General features: G+C 49.4%; 3 protein-coding genes across 8 annotated transcripts in view; 1 reads left to right on the plus strand and 2 right to left on the minus strand.

The window, feature by feature from the left end:
• Positions 1–12504, minus strand: part of BLM (BLM RecQ like helicase) — a 28527-nt gene extending 16023 nt beyond the window's left edge. For 2 of the 5 annotated variants that reach the window (XR_014785440.1, XR_014785439.1), the window contains exons 1-8: positions 11514–12116; positions 11116–11216; positions 9659–10380; positions 8672–8840; positions 8331–8428; positions 7776–7908; positions 2337–3064; positions 1240–1431 (exon numbers count right to left, since the gene is read on the minus strand). Coding sequence is in view for 3 of the 5 variants with exons in the window: in XM_084817676.1 (XP_084673802.1) it covers positions 1240–1431; positions 2337–3064; positions 7776–7908; positions 8331–8428; positions 8672–8840; positions 9659–10380; positions 11116–11213 (2140 nt within the window). In the remaining 2 variants the exon portion in view is untranslated. Of the gene's footprint in view, positions 1–1239; positions 1432–2336; positions 3065–7775; positions 7909–8330; positions 8429–8671; positions 8841–9658; positions 10381–11115; positions 11217–11513 lie in introns of those variants that run through there. The other 3 variants (XM_084817676.1, XM_084817675.1, XM_084817678.1) reach the window with 3 other exon arrangements.
• Positions 11610–20233, plus strand: LOC146337340 (uncharacterized). Its single transcript, XM_084817689.1, has 2 exons — positions 11610–12491; positions 15671–20233. The coding sequence occupies exon 1, from the start codon at positions 11680–11682 to the stop codon at positions 12442–12444; it is 765 nt and encodes a 254-aa protein (XP_084673815.1). The 5' UTR covers positions 11610–11679; the 3' UTR covers positions 12445–12491; positions 15671–20233.
• On the minus strand, positions 12494–22667 carry CTSH (cathepsin H). Of its 2 annotated transcripts, none has more exons than XM_084817688.1 (12): positions 22515–22667; positions 21739–21770; positions 20772–20883; positions 20591–20661; positions 19280–19384; positions 18925–19011; positions 17745–17800; positions 17490–17571; positions 17331–17399; positions 15589–15695; positions 14675–14800; positions 12494–13842 (listed from the first exon to the last, which is right to left on the minus strand). In XM_084817688.1, the coding sequence occupies exons 1-12, from the start codon at positions 22582–22584 to the stop codon at positions 13767–13769; spliced, it is 993 nt and encodes a 330-aa protein (XP_084673814.1). In that variant the 5' UTR covers positions 22585–22667; the 3' UTR covers positions 12494–13766. The 2 variants fall into 2 exon arrangements, with proteins under 2 accessions (XP_084673814.1, XP_084673813.1); XM_084817687.1 differs by having other exon boundaries at positions 12496–13842; positions 22446–22667.
• Positions 22668–23010: the final 343 nt, after the last annotated feature.

Genomic DNA, 23010 nt, shown 5'->3' on the forward strand with positions numbered 1-23010 from the left:
CAGCTTGGCAGAGACCAGCTCCATCAGGCTCCTCTTCTCTTGGAACGGTTTCCAGCAGCTCATTATAAGAACTACCATTTAACTTTAAAAACAAGTGCCTAAGATTGCTTTTCCCCCCTCCTTCCTCCCCTTTTGTGTTGTGCTTTTCAGATTATAAGCCTGCGAGTAGAAACTGTCTTGCTTTTACTGATCACATGTAATCTGCTCTGGGAGTCTTTTTTGTTAAAGAATAGGGTAAACATTCTTTGAATAAATATAAATAAATATTGTCACAGCCCACGGTTGCACATGTTTATGCAGAAGTAGATTCCACTCTGTTCAGTGGGATTAATTTCCAGATAAGAATGCACAGGATCAAAGCCTTAGCCTCCAACCAAGTGATCTTGTCTAGTGCCCTTGTATGTCTACATGCCTTGTCTATAAACAAAACACAATTCTACAACACTTTATTTATTATTTAATTTATATTCCACCTTTCCCCCAAAGAGCCCAAGGCAGTGTACATGATCCTCAGGCTCTCCATTTTGTCCTCACAACAACCCTGTGGGGTGGATTAGGCTGCGAGTCAGTGACTGGTCCAAAGTCACCCAGTGAATTTCATGGCCAAGTGGGGACTTGAACCTGGGTCTCCCCAGGTCCAGTCCAACACTCTAACCTACACCACACAGCCCCAATACAAAAGGCATGTGAACAGTATGACCAGACGTTTTAAATTATGTTTTCAGATTATGTCTTTAGGTTATGTAAAGGCTCTGTATTGTTGCAAGCCAACGATTAACTGTTACAGCAGCCAGAACGTCTGCTTGTTCAGAAAGTGTGAGCAACTTGATTTAAATCAATTATTTAAACTGGCCCTTTTTCTTGGTGATTTAAGGAACTGTTTTAAATCAATAATTTAAACCAATTCACCCTATATTTGGCTGTCCAATACCATAACTGCGACCCAACTCTCTACCATCCTTCTTGCTACCCATTTGTCAGTCCTGATCTTCACTCCTCCATCACTACTTTGGCTGCCTAAAAGCACACTGCAAGTCTTTAGGACACAAGTGCTACTCTACATATAGCACCTAGCACACGGATGGCATGTCACCTCTCTGGAGGCAGAAGCTCCATTTGCCATGAGTTCCCCCAACCATTCGATTATTCCAAGGCTTCAAAAGTCCCACATGGTACCAGACTAGCTCCCACACCACACACACACTCCCACTGTTGGCAGGCACCCTCTTCCATACACACCTGTGGGCATCAAGATGAAGCAGTCTTTGCCTAGCAGGGCAGCACTGATGGCCTCAAGCTGATTGGTTCGAAAGTGATGCAGACCAAATTTTTTGTGAAATATCTTCATCATTTCATTAGAATGGGGAAATGCTAAGCCTCTGTAGTGTTCTAGTGCCGGATCTCCAGAGGGTTGATTTTTCATCAGTGGGTCTAGGAGAAAAGGAAGTTTTATTACAAGACTGAACAGAAAACATGTCGTTTTTTCCAGTGCTTTATAGCATTTGTTGTTGTTCAGTCATTAAGTCGTGTCCGACTCTTCGTGACCCCATGGACAATAGCACGCCAGACCTTCCTGTCCTCCATCTGAATCTTAATTCAGTTAACATGAAAAAATACTACATATACAATGGAGTGGGTGGATTGGTGGGGTATGATCTTAAAATATATCAGTAATAGAGTCAAGAGTTGAAGTTATTCTGGATTCTCTCTTAATATCAATGACAGGACTCTGTGAAATCGACTGTGTCATACTTTTGATTTTAACATAATGGGCATGATTCACCCATTGAAGCACCTTTTGTTCCCACAATTTAAAACAGCAGGGTGTTTGGCATTTTTAATTTTCAGTTTGGACGTGATCCAGCCAATCATCCCAACATTTGTTACAAACAAAACGAAAGACTATGTGGCAGCAAAGCAGACATTTCAGAGCAGCAATATTAATTCACAGTGAAGCAGCAATAAGACCATAATATAAAAGTGAAGAACTTTGCTACTGAAGCTAACTGGAGAGTAAATTACTGCTTTTTTAAAAAAAGAAGGTGCTGTGAACCCCAATAGCTGCATTTGGTATCAGTACAGCAAATCACTTGTGTCGTATTTCTCAAAGGGTTTCAGAACACAAATGCAATGACAGCATGCCCTGGTGAAGGAGAAGCAAAACCATTACCTAGCACTTGTGACATAGCAATGAGCAGTGCACGGGGAGGCATTCCCATAGCAACAAAAGACACTCAGCAATATGTCAAATTAATTAATTGCACCTTTCACAACAGCTTCTTGGCATGGCATACTTTCTATGAGAATTTTTTAAACAAAAAATTGGCATAATTTACCAGAGCAACTCTTGGCAGGCACAAAGTAGTTTGCGTGGGGAAAAACAGGATTTGAAAGATGACCATTTTCCTTGGCAATAAGGGAGTTCTTTTCCAGGAATGGTTTGCCAGGCTGGGCTTCCCCAACAAGCTGGTAGTGGGCGCTAGAAGGCTGTTCAGTTGCTGAAGTAGTTAGTACATCATTTAGTTCATCAAAGTCGTCAACATCAAAATCATCATTATCAAAGTTCACACCTCCTGTTGCCAAGGAGTGCTCAGCTCCCAAATTGCTTTTAAGTATTCTTTGGCCCCCTGAAGTTGTTACATTCATCTCTGAATGCAGCCAACCCTTCTCTTCCCCTTCCATCTTTCGGGTTTGGGACCAAGTTCTTTCACTGGTGCCTCTTTTGGAAAAAGGCAACACATTTTCCAGTGCAGAAATATCACTGTCCACAGCAGAGCACTCTGAAAAACCTGACAGGAGAGCATTACTTGAGTCTTGAGTGTTTGGTACAAAGGAGGGGGTTGAATGGTTATATTGGTATTCAACAGCAGTGAGTGGTTTTGGGGAAGGTTGTCTAGAAATAAGAGTTTCTCCTTGAGGGCCAATGACATATTTTTTTCCCAGCTGAAAAGAAACACTACCATCCAGGGATCCATCATACCCAGAACAGAGTTTGCTGTTTACATCCATGGATATACCAGTGTCCTTTCTTCTTCCGTTAGTGTAATTATTTAACAGTTTTCTTCTGTAAATAAGGAAAACACAAACTTAATACATTATTGATGTTCTCCTTTCTTAGGACCTTTCCTTATTAAAGAGTTGCAAGCTTTCGTATTATTGGTCTGGACTTCTCACTCTGGTCTTCAGACTACTGCTTGGAGTACACCCCCCCCCCCCAATTACTAGAGCTTTTTCTGCTTATAAATGATGAATCTGTGAGATTTCACTTGTGTACCCTTTCATCTAATTTACATAGTAGAAACAGTTATTATTTGAGGTGGGGGGAAATCCAGTGAAGCACACACTTCAAAGGAAAACATACAAACATTGGTAGTGGGATAGTGAGACAAAAATGCTGGGTTTGATGTGCACTAAGGGCACAATCCTATCCAGATAAGCAGCCGCCTCCGAACTCGGAGGCAACTGCCTATCCAAAGCAGGGCAGGAGAAGCACGGAGGGGATCATTCCCTCCGTGCTTCTCCTGCCCTGCATTTGCGCTAGACAGCCAATTGCGGCTGTCTAGCTGCAGGAGGGCTGAGCAGGGGAGGAGGCTGCTGTACAACACATTGGCCGTGTGGTACAGGCATTTCCGTCCTCCTTGCCCTGGAATGCCCCCAGACACACCCCTTTTCGGCTGCTCCGCGCTCCTCTTGCAAGCGCAGAGGACGGGGCTCTTCTGTGCTGCCTCCGAAGCAGCGCAGAGGTGGGGGGAGGTCGGTTCCCAGAAAACAGGATATCCTATGGCTGTCTAGCGGCCATAGGATTGCTCCCTAAGTGAGGGAAGAAAAGTATGGTTTCAGAGAAGAGGGGAAGCATCCCCACAGAAAACAATGTTGGATTTACTATGAATGTTCATTCTCTTCATTGGGCGGAGGTTACTCCTTCCACTTCCTTCAGAGGCAGGGCTATGCAGATGATTTTGTGCTTGGTCCCCTTTAGTGGGAGAATAAAAACAGAGCTTGGAATCCAATAAATCATTAATGTCTGTAAGAGTATACACAGAGAACTGAAGATAAAAGGTCATCCGTATGATTCAAACTGTTTTCAACTATATACTCTGGGAACCAGAAGCCCTACTTGGGCGTTCAATTCCCCCCATCATTAGAATCACATGAGGGAGAGCGGGGATGCACTGATCAGCCCCGCCCCACCATCACAGGACCCCATGGCCCACGACACATTGGGGCTGAAGGTCTGCAACATGGAGACTGCTGTACATGCGTCTGCACAATGTCGAACCCAGCGTGAGCAAACTTTGAACTCTCCCTGCTGCAGAGTTTCGTCCTCCAAAGTATTGAGGGCAGAGGAGCTGAGCATGGGGACATAATGGAGGAGGTGGGGCTGGCCAGCACAACCACACTCTTCCTCGCCCGCTTCTAATCATATGGTGGAATTGAAAGCCTAAACAGCATTAGAGAAAACCTCGTATCTATATTGCAACAGCAAGAAAACCTTGGGTAAGTTTAGATAACCTCCCTCCACTGAAGAGAATGAACATTCACAGTTAAGTCCAATGTTCCTTTCTCCTTCAATGGTGGAGATTATCCAAGAGTGGGATGCAACGCAGTGGTATGACCATCCTAGGTGAGGTACCTCACTGCAAAAAGTTATGAAGACTGCTAACTGCTGAAGCACCTGCCTCACAAAGGCAGATGGATACAACCAATCTATAGTGCCAAGCGAGAGAAGATGCCCAAGTGACAGCCCTACAGGTTGGGCATCCCTCTATAAAGGAGATGTTAGTTCTAAAAGTGGCAGAAGAAACCATCCCTCTCTCTTAGATCGGCAGCAAAGAGTAAAAGCCTTAGATTTAAAGTATACACTCCACTTATTTAAATCCATACATTTAGTCTGCTCACATCTGTTGCCAAGGTGCAGGCAGAAAAATGTATAGCATCTAAGCTTGTATCTACCATAGGGGCAAAAGCCTTGGTTAATTTATATAAACCTTACAGAGAACATTTTCCTGTGGTGTACGTTCCACAGGTCCCTTAGGCCAAAGAACTGAAACCCTGACAAAAAGAAAAATGACCAGTGCTACTTTAATGGCTAAAGCTGAGGTCTCATGAGACTTGCTTGAGACAAGCTCATTACTTTAGTTTCTACCAGAATTTTTGGAACCACCACAAACCAGTGAACCATCCTTGTAGCCTTTCCCAACCCTGGGTCCTCAGATATTGTAGGACCACCAATTCCCATCATCCCTGACCTTTGGCCATGCCATCTGAGTATAATGGAAATTGTAGTCCAAACATCTGGGGACATAAGGTTGGAAAAGGCTGCCTTAGAGCTTCAATGAACTCCAGATATGAGTAAATAAAATGTTTTCTTTATTTTTAAAGTGTGGCCATCTAGAGAGGCTAATAGGCTCTTTTGCTTTGTCCTTAGAATTACCTCCCCTTAAGACTTGGGAGAGGAAGGCAGCCCCCTAAACAGAAACAACCTGCTCCTCATAATCTAGCAACTTTAAAGAGTAAGAAAGTCCCCAGCAAGAACTCCCACATCCCCTTCCAGACAGCTCAGTGCCCCTTGTTTCTGAGGGAGAATTACAAGGAAGTTCTGGAATTATTCTGGACGGGTAAGCTGTCTCTCACCAGACAGCTTACCCATCTCTGTTTCTGAAGGGGGAGGAGTATAATATAGTTAACCTTTGATTATTATGTGCTTAAGTCACCCCAAGTTGTACCAGAAAGGCTGCCGGGCCAGTTGAATGGATCTCCTCACAATTTCCTATCACTGTGGGACTACTCAAAGTTCAGAAAACCACAATCTCATTCACCACATGGTGCATGGGTTCTGCCCACTTGGCAACACTTACATACTGTTCTACACAAAACTGGATAGCCCTGCTCCTTACACTTAACCCTTGAGACATCAGGGCTGGATGAAAAAGAGGACGCTTATTTCCACTGTGGTGGGTCTTCGCTTAAGGCTTGCATGTCAGTTCAGTTCCCCAAATCCCTGATTCTCAACTGAACAAAATGATTGCTAAAGTCTTGGTGAAAGCCACTGGGGTCAAAGGAGGCTTGTCTGAGGGAAAGATCTCCCCATTTAATTCATACTTGGCTTTGCCTGTCATTCTGCACTTCAGTACTGACAGTGAATTGCTGATGCCCCCAAATGGCCAGCCTGCTAAGCTGAGCTTTGGCATATTGTGGAGCTTCTTCAGATGAATTGGTTCTTCTGTCAGCCAAAAGGAGAATATTCTTTGCCAGAACTAGCCTGGGATCTATGCCCTCTTAGCAAAGAGACTGGTTTCTCTGTCCTGGAGAGTTGGCCTCACTGCCAGCCAAAAGGAGGATTCTCCTTGGCTTGGATGCAAGTTGTACCTCCTTGCCAGAAGTAGCCTGGATGCAAAGCACCTCTTCAGGCCAGAGTTGGCTTTCCTCATACAAGAGCTGGCTCCAGGGAAGGGACTGTGACCACCATCAAGGGCTAAGTTTTTCCACATACTTTCCCCAACCTGTAAGCCCTATTAGAAACAGCTTCAACAGAGAAAAGCACAGCAGAATACAGCAGCCCGAACAACACAGAGCAGGAGTAGACTGGTTAATTAATGAGTGGTGTCTTTGGAGTCCAGCATGTGTTTGAGGGGAGTTGGAGTTGGGAGGAGTTGAAACCCAGGGTCCTCCCATGAAGCTGATCGGTGGGAGAAGTACTTCTGCACACAGTGCATTGTTAAACTATGGAATTTGCTACCACAAGATGTAGTGATAGCCACCAATTTGGATGGCTTTAAAAGAGGATTAGATAAATTCATGGAGAATAAGGCTACCAATGGCTACTGGTCATGATGGACATATGCTACGTCCAGTATCATAGGCAGCATGCCTCTGTATGCCAGTTGCCTGGGAACATGAGTGGGAGGGTGCTATTGCACTTGTGTCCTACTTGTAGGCTTCCCACAGGCAGCTGTTTGACTACTAGCTGAACAGAATGCGGGACTAGATGGACCTTGGTCTGACCCAGCATGGGTCTTCTTTTGTTCTTATGAGTGTCTGAGGGGAGTGGTGGGGAAGCAAGGGTGACAGTAATAGTATCGGGTAGAGGGTGTCATGATGATGGGATACAGGAAGGTAATCTCAACATCTATGTGCTATTTTGCCTTCCAGCTCATCCTCCAGCCTGGATAACACTGATGGCCTTTCTGTGGTCCCACTCAAGTCTTAAAGTGCTACTGATAAATGCCAGGTCAGTCAACGCGAAGGAGGTAACTATCTGTGATCTGGTCCAGGAACAGAAAGCTGCCCTGATGTGCATAACCAAGATCTGGTTGGATCTGGTTAGCATAATAAAAAGGTTCACAGAGCTGGCTCTGTGTGAAAGTCCTGTTACCTTGAACCAGGCTGGAATGGAGGGGGGGGCGCTCTTCCCACTGAAGACATAGCACAAAGTCATTTGCATAGCCCTCCCACTGTCTGAAGCAAGTGTGAGGGGTAACCCATGCTTGGATAACCACCACTGAAGGAGAAATTCCAGATTTCTAAAAATTGCTCTGTGTAGATGCAAAAACGTGCTTCTGCTTTTCACAGACTGCATTCAGGTGGCTAGATACTTTATTCAGCCGCCTAAGAGTTTCACATACTTTTCAGGACTATGTGTTTTACATTTTATCACTTTTAAATGTTCTTGCAGTTTGGGAAACCTTAAAACGCACATAACATGTTTACATCATAGAAGCAAGAGAAACACAGCACATGAATGCATTCTGAATAAGTGAAATCTCACAACAGACCTGCAGTCTCTATGCTGAATGAGCTCCTTCTCACATGACAAAGACTTCAGCTCCCTTTCTGGGATGGAATCCACCAGTTTACAGATACTCTCCATCACACTGTGGAGGGACCGCCCCAAAGTTAAGAACTTCCCTGAAATTTAACATCATAGTTATAGCACCACTTTCATCACAGTCTACCAGCAACTTGAAGCTGACCTGCTACAAGCTCAATGGAGCTCTAAAAATCACCCAACTCTTAACACACCCTTCTGCTAGTAGCCTTCCATAGGATTTAAATGTGTTTTGTAATTTGTGAAACTGTAATTGGGGAAGGGGAAAGATAGGTACAGTTTCATAGGGAAAGGAACCTCACACACAGTTCTTGGAGCTTTTTACCTCAAGCGACATGCCCAGTCATCCAACAATATCAGAACTTAAAACACTTGCTACTCAGCCCTGTGATTTAGCCCACTGCAAAAATGTGAACAATCTCAATCTGAAGGGCACAGGGAGGTCTGCATCTGCCCCAAAATAGCTGACTCCACTTTATAAGGTGTTTTTGTTTGTTTTTACCTTCCTGTCCTTCACTGCTTCTGCTGGTGGTTCCTCCAGAGTCTGTAAAGCTGTTTTTCAAGGCTTCAGGAGCTAGTGTTTTCTCAATAGAAGGTTCTCTGAAAATATGGCTAATGTTAACATTTGGTGTCTTTAAGAACTCCAGATACATGTTATAAGAAATGCATTTCTTATTAAGCTTATTTGTCCCCACTACATTTTTGTCATTCACTGATTAAAAAGAACACTAGATACACGAATCACCAGCCTAACTGAACTACGTCTGCAAGGGATGCTCGTGAGAAAATGTTCTCAACATTTACACTAACCTTTAAGATGTAAGTAGATAAACTTCACCATACCTAATGTTTTTAAAAGAGGACACAGAAGAAGGCATCTCTTCCTCCGGGGAAGGTGGAATGAAGTCTACATAGTCTTCTTCATCCTCAAACTCGCTGCCCACCACAGGATCATTCCACCCATCAACTTGTTTCTCGTTTCCATTTAACATGAAGCCAGCATCATTCTGCACTTTAACAAGCAATACAGAGCAAAGTATTTTACGAAGGTTCACGTTATGTTAAAAGACACACTGAAAAGGACACACGAATTCTCGGCTGTTTCTATTTAGGAAGCTGAGTCAGTAGTTTCCTACAACTAAAGAAACACGCATCCTTCAGTTTTCACAAACCTTTCTTATTTACGATTCCTCCTTCTGCACTCCAAATAAGCAAAGCCCTGTAATAGCAACTAGAGCTGTGTTTGGGCATTTTGGCTCAAATCTACCAACATACGTTAAGTCACTGAGCGATATATGTCTCATGTGGTGAGTTATGTACATTCAGCAGAAACAAGGGTTGTGTGTGCCAGAACCTATCTATGAGCTTGATGATTCCTTGTGACTGAATCTTACTGATGTTTCCAAAACGTGTTCATTCTTTAACCATGCTGTATGTTATAATGAACAGTACTGGACTTGGATTGTGAAGACCCAGGTTCAAACCCCCATTCAGCCACAAAATTTGCTGGGTGACCATAGACCAGTTACTCTCCCTCAGCCTAATCTAACTCACATGGTTGTTGTGAGGACACTGTCCTGAACTCCTTGGAGGAAGGCTGTCATGAAAAAAGACCTACGTGTGAGCAAGAATATATGTCTTCCCATCACCTTCACTACTAACCTTATGGAAGTAGGCCTATGAAACCTCATGCCACAAAAAACCTGTTAGTTCTTAAGGTGCCCAAGACAATTTATTGCAGCAAACACAACACAACTATTCTGCCAGAATTCATCCCTGCTTCATGAAGGTGTCATGTTAAAAGACTTGGCTAAAAAGAGAGCCATTTACCCTTCAAAGACTCTTCCTTTTGGTCACTCAGGGGACTTTCTACAGATTTCTCCTCTTGAAGATCTTGATCTGCAAAGTTTTCACAGTGGCTGGATGTTGGAGAATCAAGCCAGATGACAGACTGGCTCCCTGTGACACCTTGTTCCTTATCTGGCATCTGTATTTTGCTATTCTCATGAATACTGACTTCATTACATTCTTGGTTAGCTCTTCCTGTGGCTTCATTCTTTGATGACTTACTGGTGAAGACATTTGGCTTTTTTGAAGCCTTGCTAGTTCTTACAGACTGAGTGTCTGAAAATGAAACCGATGATTTTGAGCGTATCTTCTGCTGCCCAGCTATTTCAAAGTCATCCATGTCATTCCAGACATCATCGATGTCAATAGCTGAATTGTATGAACAGTCACAGTCTGCTTTTGGGAACTGGGGGTCACTTGGTTCACTGCCCACAGCTCTTTCTTTCACAGGAGATAGGAAACAATCCAAAACATTCAAACGCTGCTCATTTGGATGGGTTTGTTTTCCTTTTTGTCCTTTCAATGTTCTTTCAAAGAAGGCATTGGTTTTGGTCTGCTTATCCTTAATGCTAGGGAAAGACAGGTGTGGTTTTGTCAAGGATAAGTTAATATCCTTTTCCTTTAAGGCCACGTCTTTTGTCCCACCTAAATATTCTACTGGCATGCAGTTATCAAGAGACGTTTTCTTTTTGAAAGTAAATCTCCTACAAAAAACAAACAAGTGGTTTAGATTTTAGTCATTCACCTTACATTGGGGTACAACACCTAAAACCAAGTCAGGCCTAGCTTGCGTTACTCACTTCATCAACATTCCTCATTCCATTCCACTTTATTCTGCCTCAAATATGTACTTAAGTATTATATACAGATATTGTAAATTAACAAATATTTGACATGTTTCAGTTTGACATCTAGTTCCATATCACTTATTTTGCTTAGACCTTAAAATTACATAGATTATTTTCCATGCACACAGTGGCCCAAAGTGTCTTGGTGATAACTACAGCAGCCCCTACTAGTTGCCCCAGGAAAGTAGGCATGCCCAGAACCTTTTTGGAAATTAAGGGGTCTTATTTTAAGCCTTGTATTTTCATCAGCAAGTATTCATTAAATATTTCAAAGCATTACTAATACAGAATATACATTCCCCACTGGTAATCCAAACACAACATAAATCAAACAGCAGATATAACCACGGGAACAGTAGGAAAGGGATGCTTTAAACTGCAGTTATAATAAAACTCTTCTCTATTTCTCTGGTCTCCACATCCCTATGGATACATTTTTACAATGCTGCTAAGAAGGCAGGAAGAAAATCAATCATATTCCAAGCAGTCTATAACTAATGTACAGAAGGTGCGCAATATCTGTTGAATATTGATCGCCATGGTTTGACTATGCAGTCTGAGATGCTGAGCCATAAACAAATCAATACTTACATAGCCTTGGGTTTGGGAAGCGTCATTTTATTTAGGGTGCCTTTAGCTGAATGAAGTTCAAGCTGCTTCTGAAGGTTGTTTTGGGGAACAGCTGCCATTCTCTTTTCAAGAAAAGAAAATGGGGGAGGGAGAAAACAAATGAGATAATCACACCCCTGAAAAACATAGGTATGCTTCTTAAAAATAAGCCAGTGACAAGGTGAGAAAATGATTTACACAGGCCACTACTCTGTTCCACCCTGTAGCACAAGCACTTGTGACTCAGCAACTAGAGCGGTGGCCACAGCAAGGCAAGTGGAGCAGAGGTGGGCAGTTCCACCCCTCACACTACGAAAAGAAGGAACTCCTTCCTGCCAGTGCAGAGGAGCTGAGGATCCCACCCAGCCTGAAACACGCACCACACTGGGCTTTCCCGAGGAGCAGCTCACAGGCGGAGCCACGCTCGGCCTGCAGAAGGCCTCCCGTTCAGCCCTGGGCCTCTCTGCTTAAGAGCTCGTGGGAAAGACTGCCCGAGGCCTTAGCCTAGCGAGCGTCCGCCGGCCAGAGCAGGCGGCACTAGCCCAGATGGGCCGAGCGGCCCGGCAGCCCGGCTTGCGTGGGAGCCGGTGTCACCCGGACCCGCCCCCGCGGCAGAGCACCGTAGGCCCGGAGACCCACAGGGCGGGAAAGGCGGCGCCGGCCCACGGGCGCCCGGGCCCAGCGCTGCCTCTGCAGCAACCCCGCGCTCGGCTCCCGGAGCGGGTCTCCCCGGCGCCCCGCCCGGAGGCTCGCCGGGCCCACAGGGCGGCGCCGCCTTCTCTGTCCCGGGGCAAGAGGCGGAGCAGCTGCGCGAGGCGCCGCGGGAAGGGCCGCCGAGCGGCGGGGAAGCGCCCGCGGGCCCGGGCAGCCCGCGACGAGCGAGGGCGGCGGAGGCGCGGGCCAGGGCCGGGCGCCGTCTCGAGGGCGCGCCGCGGCGCGGGGCCTCCGGGCGGGCCCACCTGCTCGCCGCGCCGCCGCCGCGCGCCTTGGCGCCTCCTCAGCCGCCGCCTCCCATTGGCTGCGAGGGCGCCCCGCCCGGCCGCGGGCAGGAAGGAGGCCGCGTCGGCGGGGCCGCGGGGGAGCGACGGGCGCCGCCGGGCCGAGGCGGCCGGCGCGCCGCTTCCGCCGCAAGCGCGGGAGCCGCTGACTGAGGCAGCGCAGCAGCCCGCGACGGAGGCCGCGAAGCATCGCCCCCGCGGAGGCCGGTGGCCAACGGAGCAGGCGCAGAGCCAGCCGGAGGGCCCCGGGCACAGCTGCGCGAAGCGCCGCGGCGGGGCCTTGCCGACGGCCCGGCCGGAGCCGCCTGCCTGAGGAGGCTGGAGCAGCGCCCTCGAGCGCGGCGCGACACAGAAACGCGAGTATGTGTTAATTCGCCAACCAGATTTAATTACCGACCAGCCAGTAAGCGGCCATCGCCAAGCAGAGCAAACGCCCGCGGCTCCTGAGGCGGGGACTGAGGCCTGGGTGGGGCGGGGTGCCCAGGTCAGCGGCTAGGCCAGTCTAGGAGTGCTTCAGGGAGGCAACGTGCAACACAGGAGGACGAGGGATGCGCTGTCGCGTTCCTGCGCATGAAGGGCCGCTGAGCATGCTTGGTGCGCACGCCCGCTTCGGCGGAATTCTCGCTAGCTGCACTGCTTGCATTTAATTTCCCTATGGTTACAACCCCCCACCGTGCGAGAGGATAACACTTCATGCCCCGAGCCTGTAACCTGAGCAACCAGTAGTTTGAGAGAGACTTAGACAGCCACAGTGCTCTGCTTAAGCCCAATTTCCTTGTTAGGGGGCCTCTGAGCTACTGAGATGAGTCAAAGCCTGATATTACAGCCTTAGCACACGCCATACTAACAAGCTGTCAACCCTTTATCTTATCAGGGCTGGGGAAGCACCTGAGAAGTGAGGTTATGTTTACAGGTGTCTGTGCTAGGAAAGTTCTGATTGTTTCCCCTCTGACATGGGGCTGTTAGCCTATGCTGGGAAAGTTGCAGATGACTGCTAATTAACTCTTGTGTCTGTTATGCTGCCTCACTGCTAACATGTATGGTATAAGACCCATTGTACCCCTTGGCTCTGTGTTCAGAGAAGCTGTCTGATCCAACCATTGGGTATGCACGTGCGCTGTAAGTACTCAAATTCTCCTTGTAAGCAAACCTGGATCTGGCTTATCACTATCGCAGCACCTCCAAACCTTAGCAGCCCACGGCCAGGGCATATAGCATCTGATGAAGTGGATTGTAGACCACACAAGCTTATGCCATAATAAGTGCATTAGCCTTTCAGGGGCTACAAGACTCTTTGTTGGCTTTGCAGAAGGAAGAAGTGGTACCTGGGTGGGTGTCGCACAGAGACATACCAGTATGGGAGCATGTACCAGGAGATTAATACTTTTAAGGAATGGGGCATGATTTTAGGATGATTGAGCAGCACTGTACCAGAGAAACAAGGTATGTGGGGAGCTGAGAACGCCCAGCATCTCTGACAAGGCCACTCCACAGTATCTGCCATAGCTACAGAAGAGATGTGTGCCTGACTGAAGAGCCCTCCCAAGATCAGAGCCAGATGCTGCTTCTGGGATTTCTGCTTCAGCACACGCACACATCACTACCTGCTCCCCAGTACCAAAATCCAATCCCACTTCAGACAAGAGGGACTGGATAGGATGCGCAGGCAGCCAGACCACACATGTTCTTTCCACGTTCAATATAGAAGTACCTAAAAGGGAAAACAAAGATTTTAATTGATGGGAGTTTCCTGCTGGTATGTGAAGTACATAAGGCCCCCTTGAATATGGTGGGTTCTGGACAGTGTGAGACATTCATGCTCTCAGTTTGTTATCCACAAGGAAAACGGGCCTGATCCACCCACCCACAATGAGAGGCCGTTTTAAGGCGAGTGTCTCCTTTGATGCTACTACTAGCCTCAAGCCCTCTCTTGCTCCAAAGGCGCAGCTCCCTCATGCATGTGCTTCAGGAAGCCCTAGCTTCATCCAAATACTTAGGCAGGATGACAGTCCAGGTAACTCTCAAGAATGTTTGGTCTAGTTTGGGCGGGGTGGTGGTCATGCTGACCATGCCTGAATATTTCTGGTTCATTGCTTCTAAAGAAAGCTGCCAGGAAGGGCCTTGGCAAGTTTCCTGAGGCTGGAAATTATGATCTGCCTTGTCCAAAGATGAGTGGCAGGAGATTCAGAACAGACAAGGACTTCTTCACACAGCACACAGTCAAACTAGGAGGTAGCGACGGATGATGTTAAAGGGAGACCAGATGAATTCATGGAGGAGAAGGCTGCCCATGGCCACTAGTCATGACGGCTATGCGCCGCCTCCAATATCGGGCAGCACAAACATCAGCTGCTGGGGAGCACGGGTGGAAGGGCACCACTGCACCCCTGCCCTGCTCATGGGCTTCCTGGAGGCATCTGGTGGGCCCCTGGGAACGGGAGGCTGGACTAGGGAGGCCTGATCCAGCACAAGCTCTTCTGTACACACAGCACAAGCGGAGAGACCCAAATAAGCTAAAGCGGAGACGACAGAGAGACACTCACCCATCCATGCCCCAAAAGGGGCCCCAGGAATTTTTGACAATCCAGTAGGGACAGCTGCTCTCCTCTCCATAGCCTACAGCCAGGACAGCATGATTTACTTTATCCGGAGTTTTATCACACTGTGTGCTTTGGAAAGAAAATGGCAAAGAATTTTGTAGGGTGAATAGGAGATGGACCTATCCTTCATGAGTGACTGATTAACCACTGACTGACCATAAGTTTGGACAGAAACTGAAAAATGAGAACTGAACTAGCTTAATTTCCTGGATACTCCGTTCTCATTTTTCACTCTAGAACAGGGTTGCACAACCTTTTCACCCGAGGGCCGCATCCACTGTTGGGTGCAGGACTGGGACAGCATGTGTGCATGCACACTTACTCTTCACACGCACCCCATCTCTCTGTGTAGGGACTGGTGGATTAACTGCCCCCTACAGTCTAGGGATCGCTGTGGGCTGGGAGAGCCTAGTAGTGGTGGGAAAACAATGACCTCGCAGGTCAGGTCACAGGGGGTTGGCAGAGACCTTCACCTATCCCAGCCCCCGGAAACAGCCTCTCCCAGCCCCCAGCAAGCTTGCTGTCCCAGCACCTCTTTAGCAGCACTGGGCCAGCATTCCCCCCACCCAATCCTCAATCCACCTGATCAGCTGGACTGCAGGGGATGTCAGAGGGGTCCCCATGGCTCCATGGGCTGTGCTAGGAGTGACCCATGGGATGTGCCCCCATGTTCTAGAAGCATAAAACCCAGCAGTGTCAAGTTCTGGCATAAACACACAAATGTCTACATGCCATGAAGGTGTCAGATGATCAACTGGGCTACAACAGTAACTCTTGGCATAATCCATAAAGGGTCCCCATTGCGCACGCATGCCCACACAAGTTGCTTAGCACCTGCCACATCTGAAGGTACCCACCTGGAGTAAACCCCCTGTTTGTAGTGCATGAAGTCTTCTGTCACATCAAAAGCAAAGCTTACTGGATTGTACCTCCCCACAGCTTCCACCATGCCCATCTCATCATCCTGGAAGGAGAAAATCCCAGATGTTACGGTGCAAAGATGGGTGTGGATTAGCAAGATCTGGGGATGGACTCAGGTTACATCTGGAACATGTTTGTTAAGGCCAAGAGAAGACAGCACCACCCTGAACGTATGCAAAATAGCCACCTGCAATTCTCTCTCTCTCTCTCTCTCTCTCTCTCTCTCTCTCTCACACACACACACACGGCACTACAGACTCTCTTTTTAGAGATTGGGGTCCTCAGGTCAACCTTCCAACGGAGGGTCAGTGACTCTTTTTAGTCACCTCTTGTGAAAATAAGACTCAGATTTGGCCATGCATCTCCATTTTCCAGATGTGGCTGAGGAAGAGGGGAAATATCATGCTCTGAGCACCTTCTGAGAGCAGAATTTTGCTAAAAGCACAACAGCTGAGCTTGCACTACAAAGCGAGCAAGAGGCACCTGGGTGTGGGGGGCAGGAGAGGCCAAATACTGGGGCTAGAGATGTGAAGGCCTGGGAAAAAAAAACAGAAAAATGTGGGGGGAAACGGTTTATTTTCCTGAGGACCGTTTCTGTTTTTTCCCAAAAAATGGAAAAATTGAACAGCTTTGGATTATGAAATATTTTCTTCAAGAATTGAAGATAAAGTATTTATATATTGTTACCCAGTCTTTACTCCCCGCAAAATGATCTCTGAAAACTATGTAATAAGAACACTTTTACAGAAAGACTAGAGGTGTAAAATGTCTGGAAATAATGAAGCCATGGAGGAAAATGTTTATTAATCCTCTCTGTAAGATTCTCAGCACAGTTATTTCTTTCATATTCAAATTATTGATCTAAAGTATATTTTACTGATAGACACTTATGCTCAGTGTCCCAGCACGCGAGTAGATTCACGATTATGCATTCTTGACTGTTTGGGTTTTGCTCTATAGAGTCCTGTGTTTCTGATGCTGTAGCAATCATGTAATGTAGTTCTAATGTATTCAGACAATAATTACAAATTTACTAACAGAGCTTACTTTAAAAAGTTTTAAAATATAATAATGTTATGAGCAAACTAAGTTACACATAAAATAACTTTAGGAACAGAAAGGCTGCTTTATGTTCCTAAAGCAGCCCTCCCCAACCTGGTGCGCCCTCTGGATGTTTTGGACTATAGTGCCCAGCATTCCTGACTCAGGCTGTGCTGCCTGAGGCTGATGGGAGCTGAAGTCCAAAATATCTTGAGGGCACCAGGTTGGGAAAGGCTATCTTAAAGCAACAAAGTGACCTTAGATTTGGAAAGAGCACAAAAAAATAAGTATTCCTTATTTTTCAGTATTTCCCAACACTTTTTTTTTTTTCTAGAAAAAAATGCATTTTCTCCACGGCCTCAAACTTTCCAGAAATTTTATATCTCTAGGTAGGACATAAATATTGTAAGAATAAATAAAAAAGGAAAGCAGCTGAAGAAGAGAGGTAAGCGGGACCCACTTGGAGGTCATCACAGAGTGGGAGCAGAAGGCTGGTTGCGGTGGGTGGTATCCAAGGGGCCGAGTCCAGGAAAGCTGCTCTTGTTGCTCTGGAGCCAAGCAAGAGATTCCTGCCGGCCGCTCAGCACTGACAGGACAGAGAGCCCCAACCAAGGGGCAGAAACCAGGAGCTGCTCACCAGTGTAATGTTGACAACTTGCTTGACAAATGCGACGGCCTTCTGGGGACTAAATTTGCAGGTGCCATTCTAGACATAAGACACGGAAGGGCCTGTTAGAGCCAGCTGAATGGAAAGGGCAGTCTGCCACATGTTATTTTGAAATCACAGCAGCAATACCTTTGCACGATAAGGGTATGCGTCCTCACCCATGAGCCCTCTGTTATACAGGATGTATTCAAAAGCCTGGCTGGGGAGGCCCCTGGGTAGGGAAATCAACAACAAAACAGCGAAAGTCACGCGCTCTCAGTTTCTGTTGCGATGAGAATTGAGGGACAGCAAAGGAAATGCAGAGAGGAGAGCAAGCTGAGAAGCACTCCAAAGACAGAGAATGGCTGGGGAGATTATTTGGGAGACCAACAAGGTACCACTTACCCACTACATCCATGGTTGTTGAAGTCCTGAGCACAGTCAACCAGTTGCTGCTCAGCCTGAGTGAGGCAGAGAGAGACACTTGGTTCCAGGAATGCACAGGGAAGCCCCCCCCCGCTTGACTTCCTGTCCCCTGAAACAAGCTCTCAGCAGGCTGAGCACCCGCAGCGATGGCCATTCTTCCCCAGCCCTCTGCCTCCAACATATTCAGCATCTCAGAAATTGCACTTACAGTATCCTATAACTGGCCTCAGCAGGGACTGGGGTTCCTCAGACACCAAATCTCTCACGAGGCAGTGCACTAGCGGAAGTGGCAGTCCTTAAGCCCTCCTAAATCTGGTTACTAGGAGACTGGCTCATACCCAATATAGGGAGAAGCCTGCCCTTTCCAATCCTGCATGTCTCTTCTCTTTCATAGCTTGCCTTTTGCTCTTTGACAGAAGCAAAGCCTAAACCGGCAGCATCAAGAGCCTCTGCTTTCCCCACCGTTTGGCGAGGTGTTCCTGTAGCAGACAGCTGCACAGGCGACGGGCCCTGCCACGCTGTCCTTGCTGCCTCCCGCTGGTTCAAACCCACCCCGCACTCTCGGGCAGTAGTGGGTGCCCGTCACCTTCCCCCACACCCTTCTGAAGGAGGGAGCCGCTACTTCTTACCCCAGATGTGGCCCAGGCATTCCTGGAGTTAACGGCTTCAGGGCATCTCCTCCTGAGCGAACCTGCCCTGAGCCTGCACTCATCATCCAAGGCCCTGACAACTGTCCCACTTCTTGGAGAGGCATGTTTGGTGGGGGCCGAGACAGGGCCTTCTGCATAGCAGTTGGGAACTCCCTGACCAGGGAGGCAAGATGGGCTCCCTCGAGACTGGCCTTTAGATGGCTGGGGGAAACGGTGCCGCTCCACCAAGCTGTTCGTGCTTAAAGATGCTCTGATTTTAGAAGGTTCTCTGATTTCTCAAATCTCTGATTTTAGAAGGTTCCTGTATTTTATTGCCATGTATGTATTTTATCCGTTTAGTTTTAGGTGGTTGGGGGGTTTCGTTGAAATGGTGGTATTTTACTATTTTTACAGTTCTTTGTAAATCACCTTGAGTGCTCATTGACTGGAGAGGCAATTCAAAAATACATTGAATACATAAATATAATAAAAGGATTCAGAAAGGGTGGAGTTCAAAAGAGGAGCCTTACCAGGTTCAATAGCTTTCCTGTTGCTATGGCAATGGCAGACTCCAAACAGCCAGTGGTCGAGAAAGTCCAGCAGCTGCCACAGGGACCCTTGGCGGGGTGGGTGGGGGGACGGATGAAGGGAGGGAGGGAGGGAGGGAATATTACATGAGAAAAAGGAGCCACTCTCATGGGCACCAATAGGACGCTTGCACTTCTATCATTATTTCTACCTGCAAGATCCCCAAGAAAGCAAATAATTGGGATTATATCAGCAAAGCTGGAGGTTGATCCCACCTTTTAAACATGTGAGGGGTTCCCAATAGGGGAATTTTCTCACTTGCTCTGTGGGGCCAAGAGACAAGGACCAGCTCTTTACCTGGTTTTTCACCGGAGTCACATAATTTCCTTTCTTCCTCCAGTCTATGGCACTTGGATACGGCCCAGCACTGCCAGCAAAATTGCCCCTGGTGGCTGAGCAGTTCTGAAAGGAAGAACAGAGCCCCTCTCTAAGCCAGCAGCTGAGCCTAAGGCAGGCGGATGCTGTTCTCCCCACGCCCAGAGGGCCCCCCCCCCCACATGCCACAGGAGCACCAGGGGCCTGTTTGGCCAAGTGGGCCTGGCTTGCAAGACAGTAGGATTTGGTACAGCAGGAGCGAGGAAGCTGGCTGAATCTCTGGTTCAGAGCTGACTTCTGCAAGGCGCTATCTCTGAGGTTCAGCCTCACATCTGCAACAGGAGTATAATCATACTGCCCCATCCCAGGGTGACAGCCAGAGTGAATGAGGCCTGATTCAAACATGATGCTAGGCGGACATGGACAATTTGTCTATGCAGCATTCCACCCTTAAGCTGGGCACTCAGCCACTACGCACACAGCACCCACCTAGCGCATGGCTTGCTGGCATGCCAGTGCTGCATGCACAGGCAAGGGAACCTGGAAGGCTACATGGGTATGTTCTTGCTCACCCAGTGTCACATTTAAATCAGGCTTGAGATAATACATGTGAATCACTCTGAGCACTTAAAAGCACCAGAGAGAGAGAGAGCATGATGTGCATTATTACAAAGGAGAAGTGCTACAGATCAACCTTGGGTGCCCTGAGCATCTTCTATTTGTGTCTATCCTGAGGGACTCCATTTGTAGTTTAGCAATTTGTTATAGATAAGTAAAGAAAGACACAGATTCCTATTACAGAATGCATCTGCTTTCAATGTTGGCATGAAAAAAAGACAGATTGACCTAATAACATCCTATGAAATTGGTATTATATGGCGGGGCAGACAATGACTGGATTTTGGAAGAGTTAAATCTCGTTCACTGTTTCCATTCAACTTTTTATCATGTTGTTTTTACTTTGCATTCGGATGTTCTTGTATTTTTATTCTGCTTTTCGGCCAAAGCAGTACATCTGAACATAACACGCCACTGAAGTTTTAAAATCATCTGCCCCACCATATTCTCCTGAGAGAAGACTGAGCAGTTTAATTCTTTTCTTGTAAAGATGAGTGTCATTCCTGGATCTTGTTCGGATTGGGGCTGCATCCAGCCCATTCAGGTTGCAATCCTAGCCACACTTACCTGGGAGAAAGCCCACTGAATACAGTGGATCTTACTTCTGAGTTAACATGCCTGGGATTGTGCTGCAAGGCCTCAAGGCTCCTACATTGAGACACACACATGCCTTACCTGGGGTTCATGCCAGAGGTACTTTTTTCTGAACTCAGTGAATGTCATGTCTGAAAACTGGTTCAGCCCCACTAAAAGAAAGGAGAGAGGAATCAAGACGACGCATGGGCCACTAATGGGCCAATTCTTTTTCTTCAAAATAATTTTTTTGATGGCAATTTCTCGGAAGCAGAGCCCCTACTTTGGAAGGTGTGATTGCCAGCATTGTGCTTATCAATTCGCTGCTTATTGCTAATGAAGATCTGAAGCCGCCGATGGTACTCTTGCTCCTTCGGGCTGTATTGTTTTTTGTACTGTGAAAAAGAGGAAAAAGCTGCAGCTGTAGAATAGAGAAGTAAAAGTCCACCATGGGTTTATTTAGAATGGGAAACCCCCTTCCCCTTGGCAATCTGAAATCTGTGTGCCAACCACAAATGCTTCTGAATTCCCCCAATCTGAACCACCCATTTCAGTCATGCAATGTGGTCCTGGAAATTGGGGGTTGGAGGGGGCCCAGTAAGAAATTCTTCTTCTACTAATATGCTTAACCTTGTTTAGCACCCAGTGTGTGCTTGCTTGTGTACAGAACAAGTCTTTGCCAAGGTTCTTCTTGGCCACATCCTCAAAAACAGGGACAACCCCACCCCCAAAATGAGCTTGTCACCACCGCAGTGCTAAGGACCTGCTCACTTGAACCATGCAGCACCCCAGACTCCTTTGCACACGTGTCAGCATCACACATGGAAACAAAGTGGGGGTCACCCCCCCCGAGGGGAAGAAGACCTTTCCACCTTCAAGAAGAAAGGGGGAAGTAAGTGCCATTGTGGGGGCAAAGAAATGGCGATTCTTGTGGGAATATTTAGCATTTGTTCTGGCTTAACCCCAATAAGCCTACAGTGCTTCCCCCTTCCAGGACAGCCCCCCAAAATGGCCTTGCTGGGTCTTGCCGCAGAAGAACAGAGCACCCTGCCCGGCCTCACCCTGCCTGGCCCGGGGTGGGTCTGGAGCCCGCACACCTGGAAAGTCCCCTTGAGCACAACCGCAGGGAACGGGTCTGGGGAAGGGAGGCGCCGTTGCGCCCCCCGGCCTCTCCCGGAACGGCCCTGCAGCCGCGGGGGTCGGGGATGCGCGGGGGCAGGCAGGCGCACGAGGGAGCGGAAGGGCTTTACCTGAGACATCCACAGCTTGAAGGCCGCCTCCTCTGTGGGGGAAGGAGGAGACAGCGCGTAAGACGCGAAGGGGGGCGCCGCAGGAGCCGCGGCTCTGCCAGGGCTGCGCGCCGCCGGCCCCCTGCCCGGGAGGCGGCACTCCGGCAGGGCAGCCAGCGGGCGTGTGAGCGGCCCGGGGGGGCGCGCCGCCCGCGCCCCTCCGGGCAGGGAGCGCTCCGGGCGCTGCCTCCGGCGGAGGGGGCGCAGGTGCGCTTTCGCCGGCAAGGGCGAGGCGGCGACGCCGCGGGGCGCAGCGCGGCCCGAGCGGGAGGGCGGCGGCGGCACGGCCGTGCCAGGCCCCCCGCCAGCACTGCCCCCGCACCGGCCATTTCGGCTCGCGGCGCTCGGCCGCGGAGCCCGCGCGCCGGCCGGCGAGCCGAGCAGGCAGTCCGGCTCCGGCGCCAGGAGAGCCGCGCGCCGGCCAGAGGGCGGCAGCGAGAGGCCGCGGCCGCCCGCGGAGGCCTTGGCCCCGACGCCCTTTCTGGGGCATCTCCGCCGGGCCGGGGCGCCCCGGAAAGCGCCGGGAGACCCCCGCCCGGGCAGGGGAAGGCCGGCTGCGCGGCCGCAGGGAAAGCGAACGCGAGCGGCGGGCAGCTCCCGGGGCGCCGCCTCGCCCGCGCCGGAGCACGGGTGGCGCGCGCATCCCAGCCCCGCCGCCGGCTGCCGACCTTCGCGCCCCGGGGCCGCGCCGCGCCGCGCCGCAGAAGGCTCTCGCCCCCGCCCCGGCCGCGACGTGCCTCGGCCGCTGCAGAGGCGGCCGCCCAGCGCCGAGCACGCCAGCGCCAGCAGCAGCGCCCGCGGATCCATCCTGCCTGCGCCGCGGAGGGGAGCGGAGGGCGTCCGCTGGGCAGCGCCGCAGCCGCTCCGGAAGGGTGCGCCGAGAGAAGAGCAAGCGGGGCCGGGGCCGGCGGCCTGGAGCCTCGCCCTCCGGCGGAAAGCCCGGCCCCTTCCCGCCCGGGGGCGGGGAGGAGGCCGGGGGCCATCTCCGCCGCGGCCCGCGCTCGGAAGCGCCACCGGCGCCGCTCCAGCCGGCTCGTCGCTCGCTCGGGCTGCCCCGCCCCGGCGGCCTTGCGGGCGAAGCGGGGCCCGGCGGCGGCGCGCCGCCCCGCTCCGTGGCGCCAGGGCCGAGGGCGGCGCTGGGCACGGCAGGGGCCCTCCCGGGCCCCAGGGAGACCGCCGCCGGGCCTACGGGGCACCGCAGCTCCGGCGGCCTGCGGCCCTCTCCCGCTCAGA

The sequence above is a fragment of the Heloderma suspectum genome, chromosome 11 (assembly GCF_057233095.1).
Source record: "Heloderma suspectum isolate Gila_16-S chromosome 11, 16-S_ref, whole genome shotgun sequence".
NCBI classification, from domain to species: domain Eukaryota; kingdom Metazoa; phylum Chordata; class Lepidosauria; order Squamata; family Helodermatidae; genus Heloderma; species Heloderma suspectum.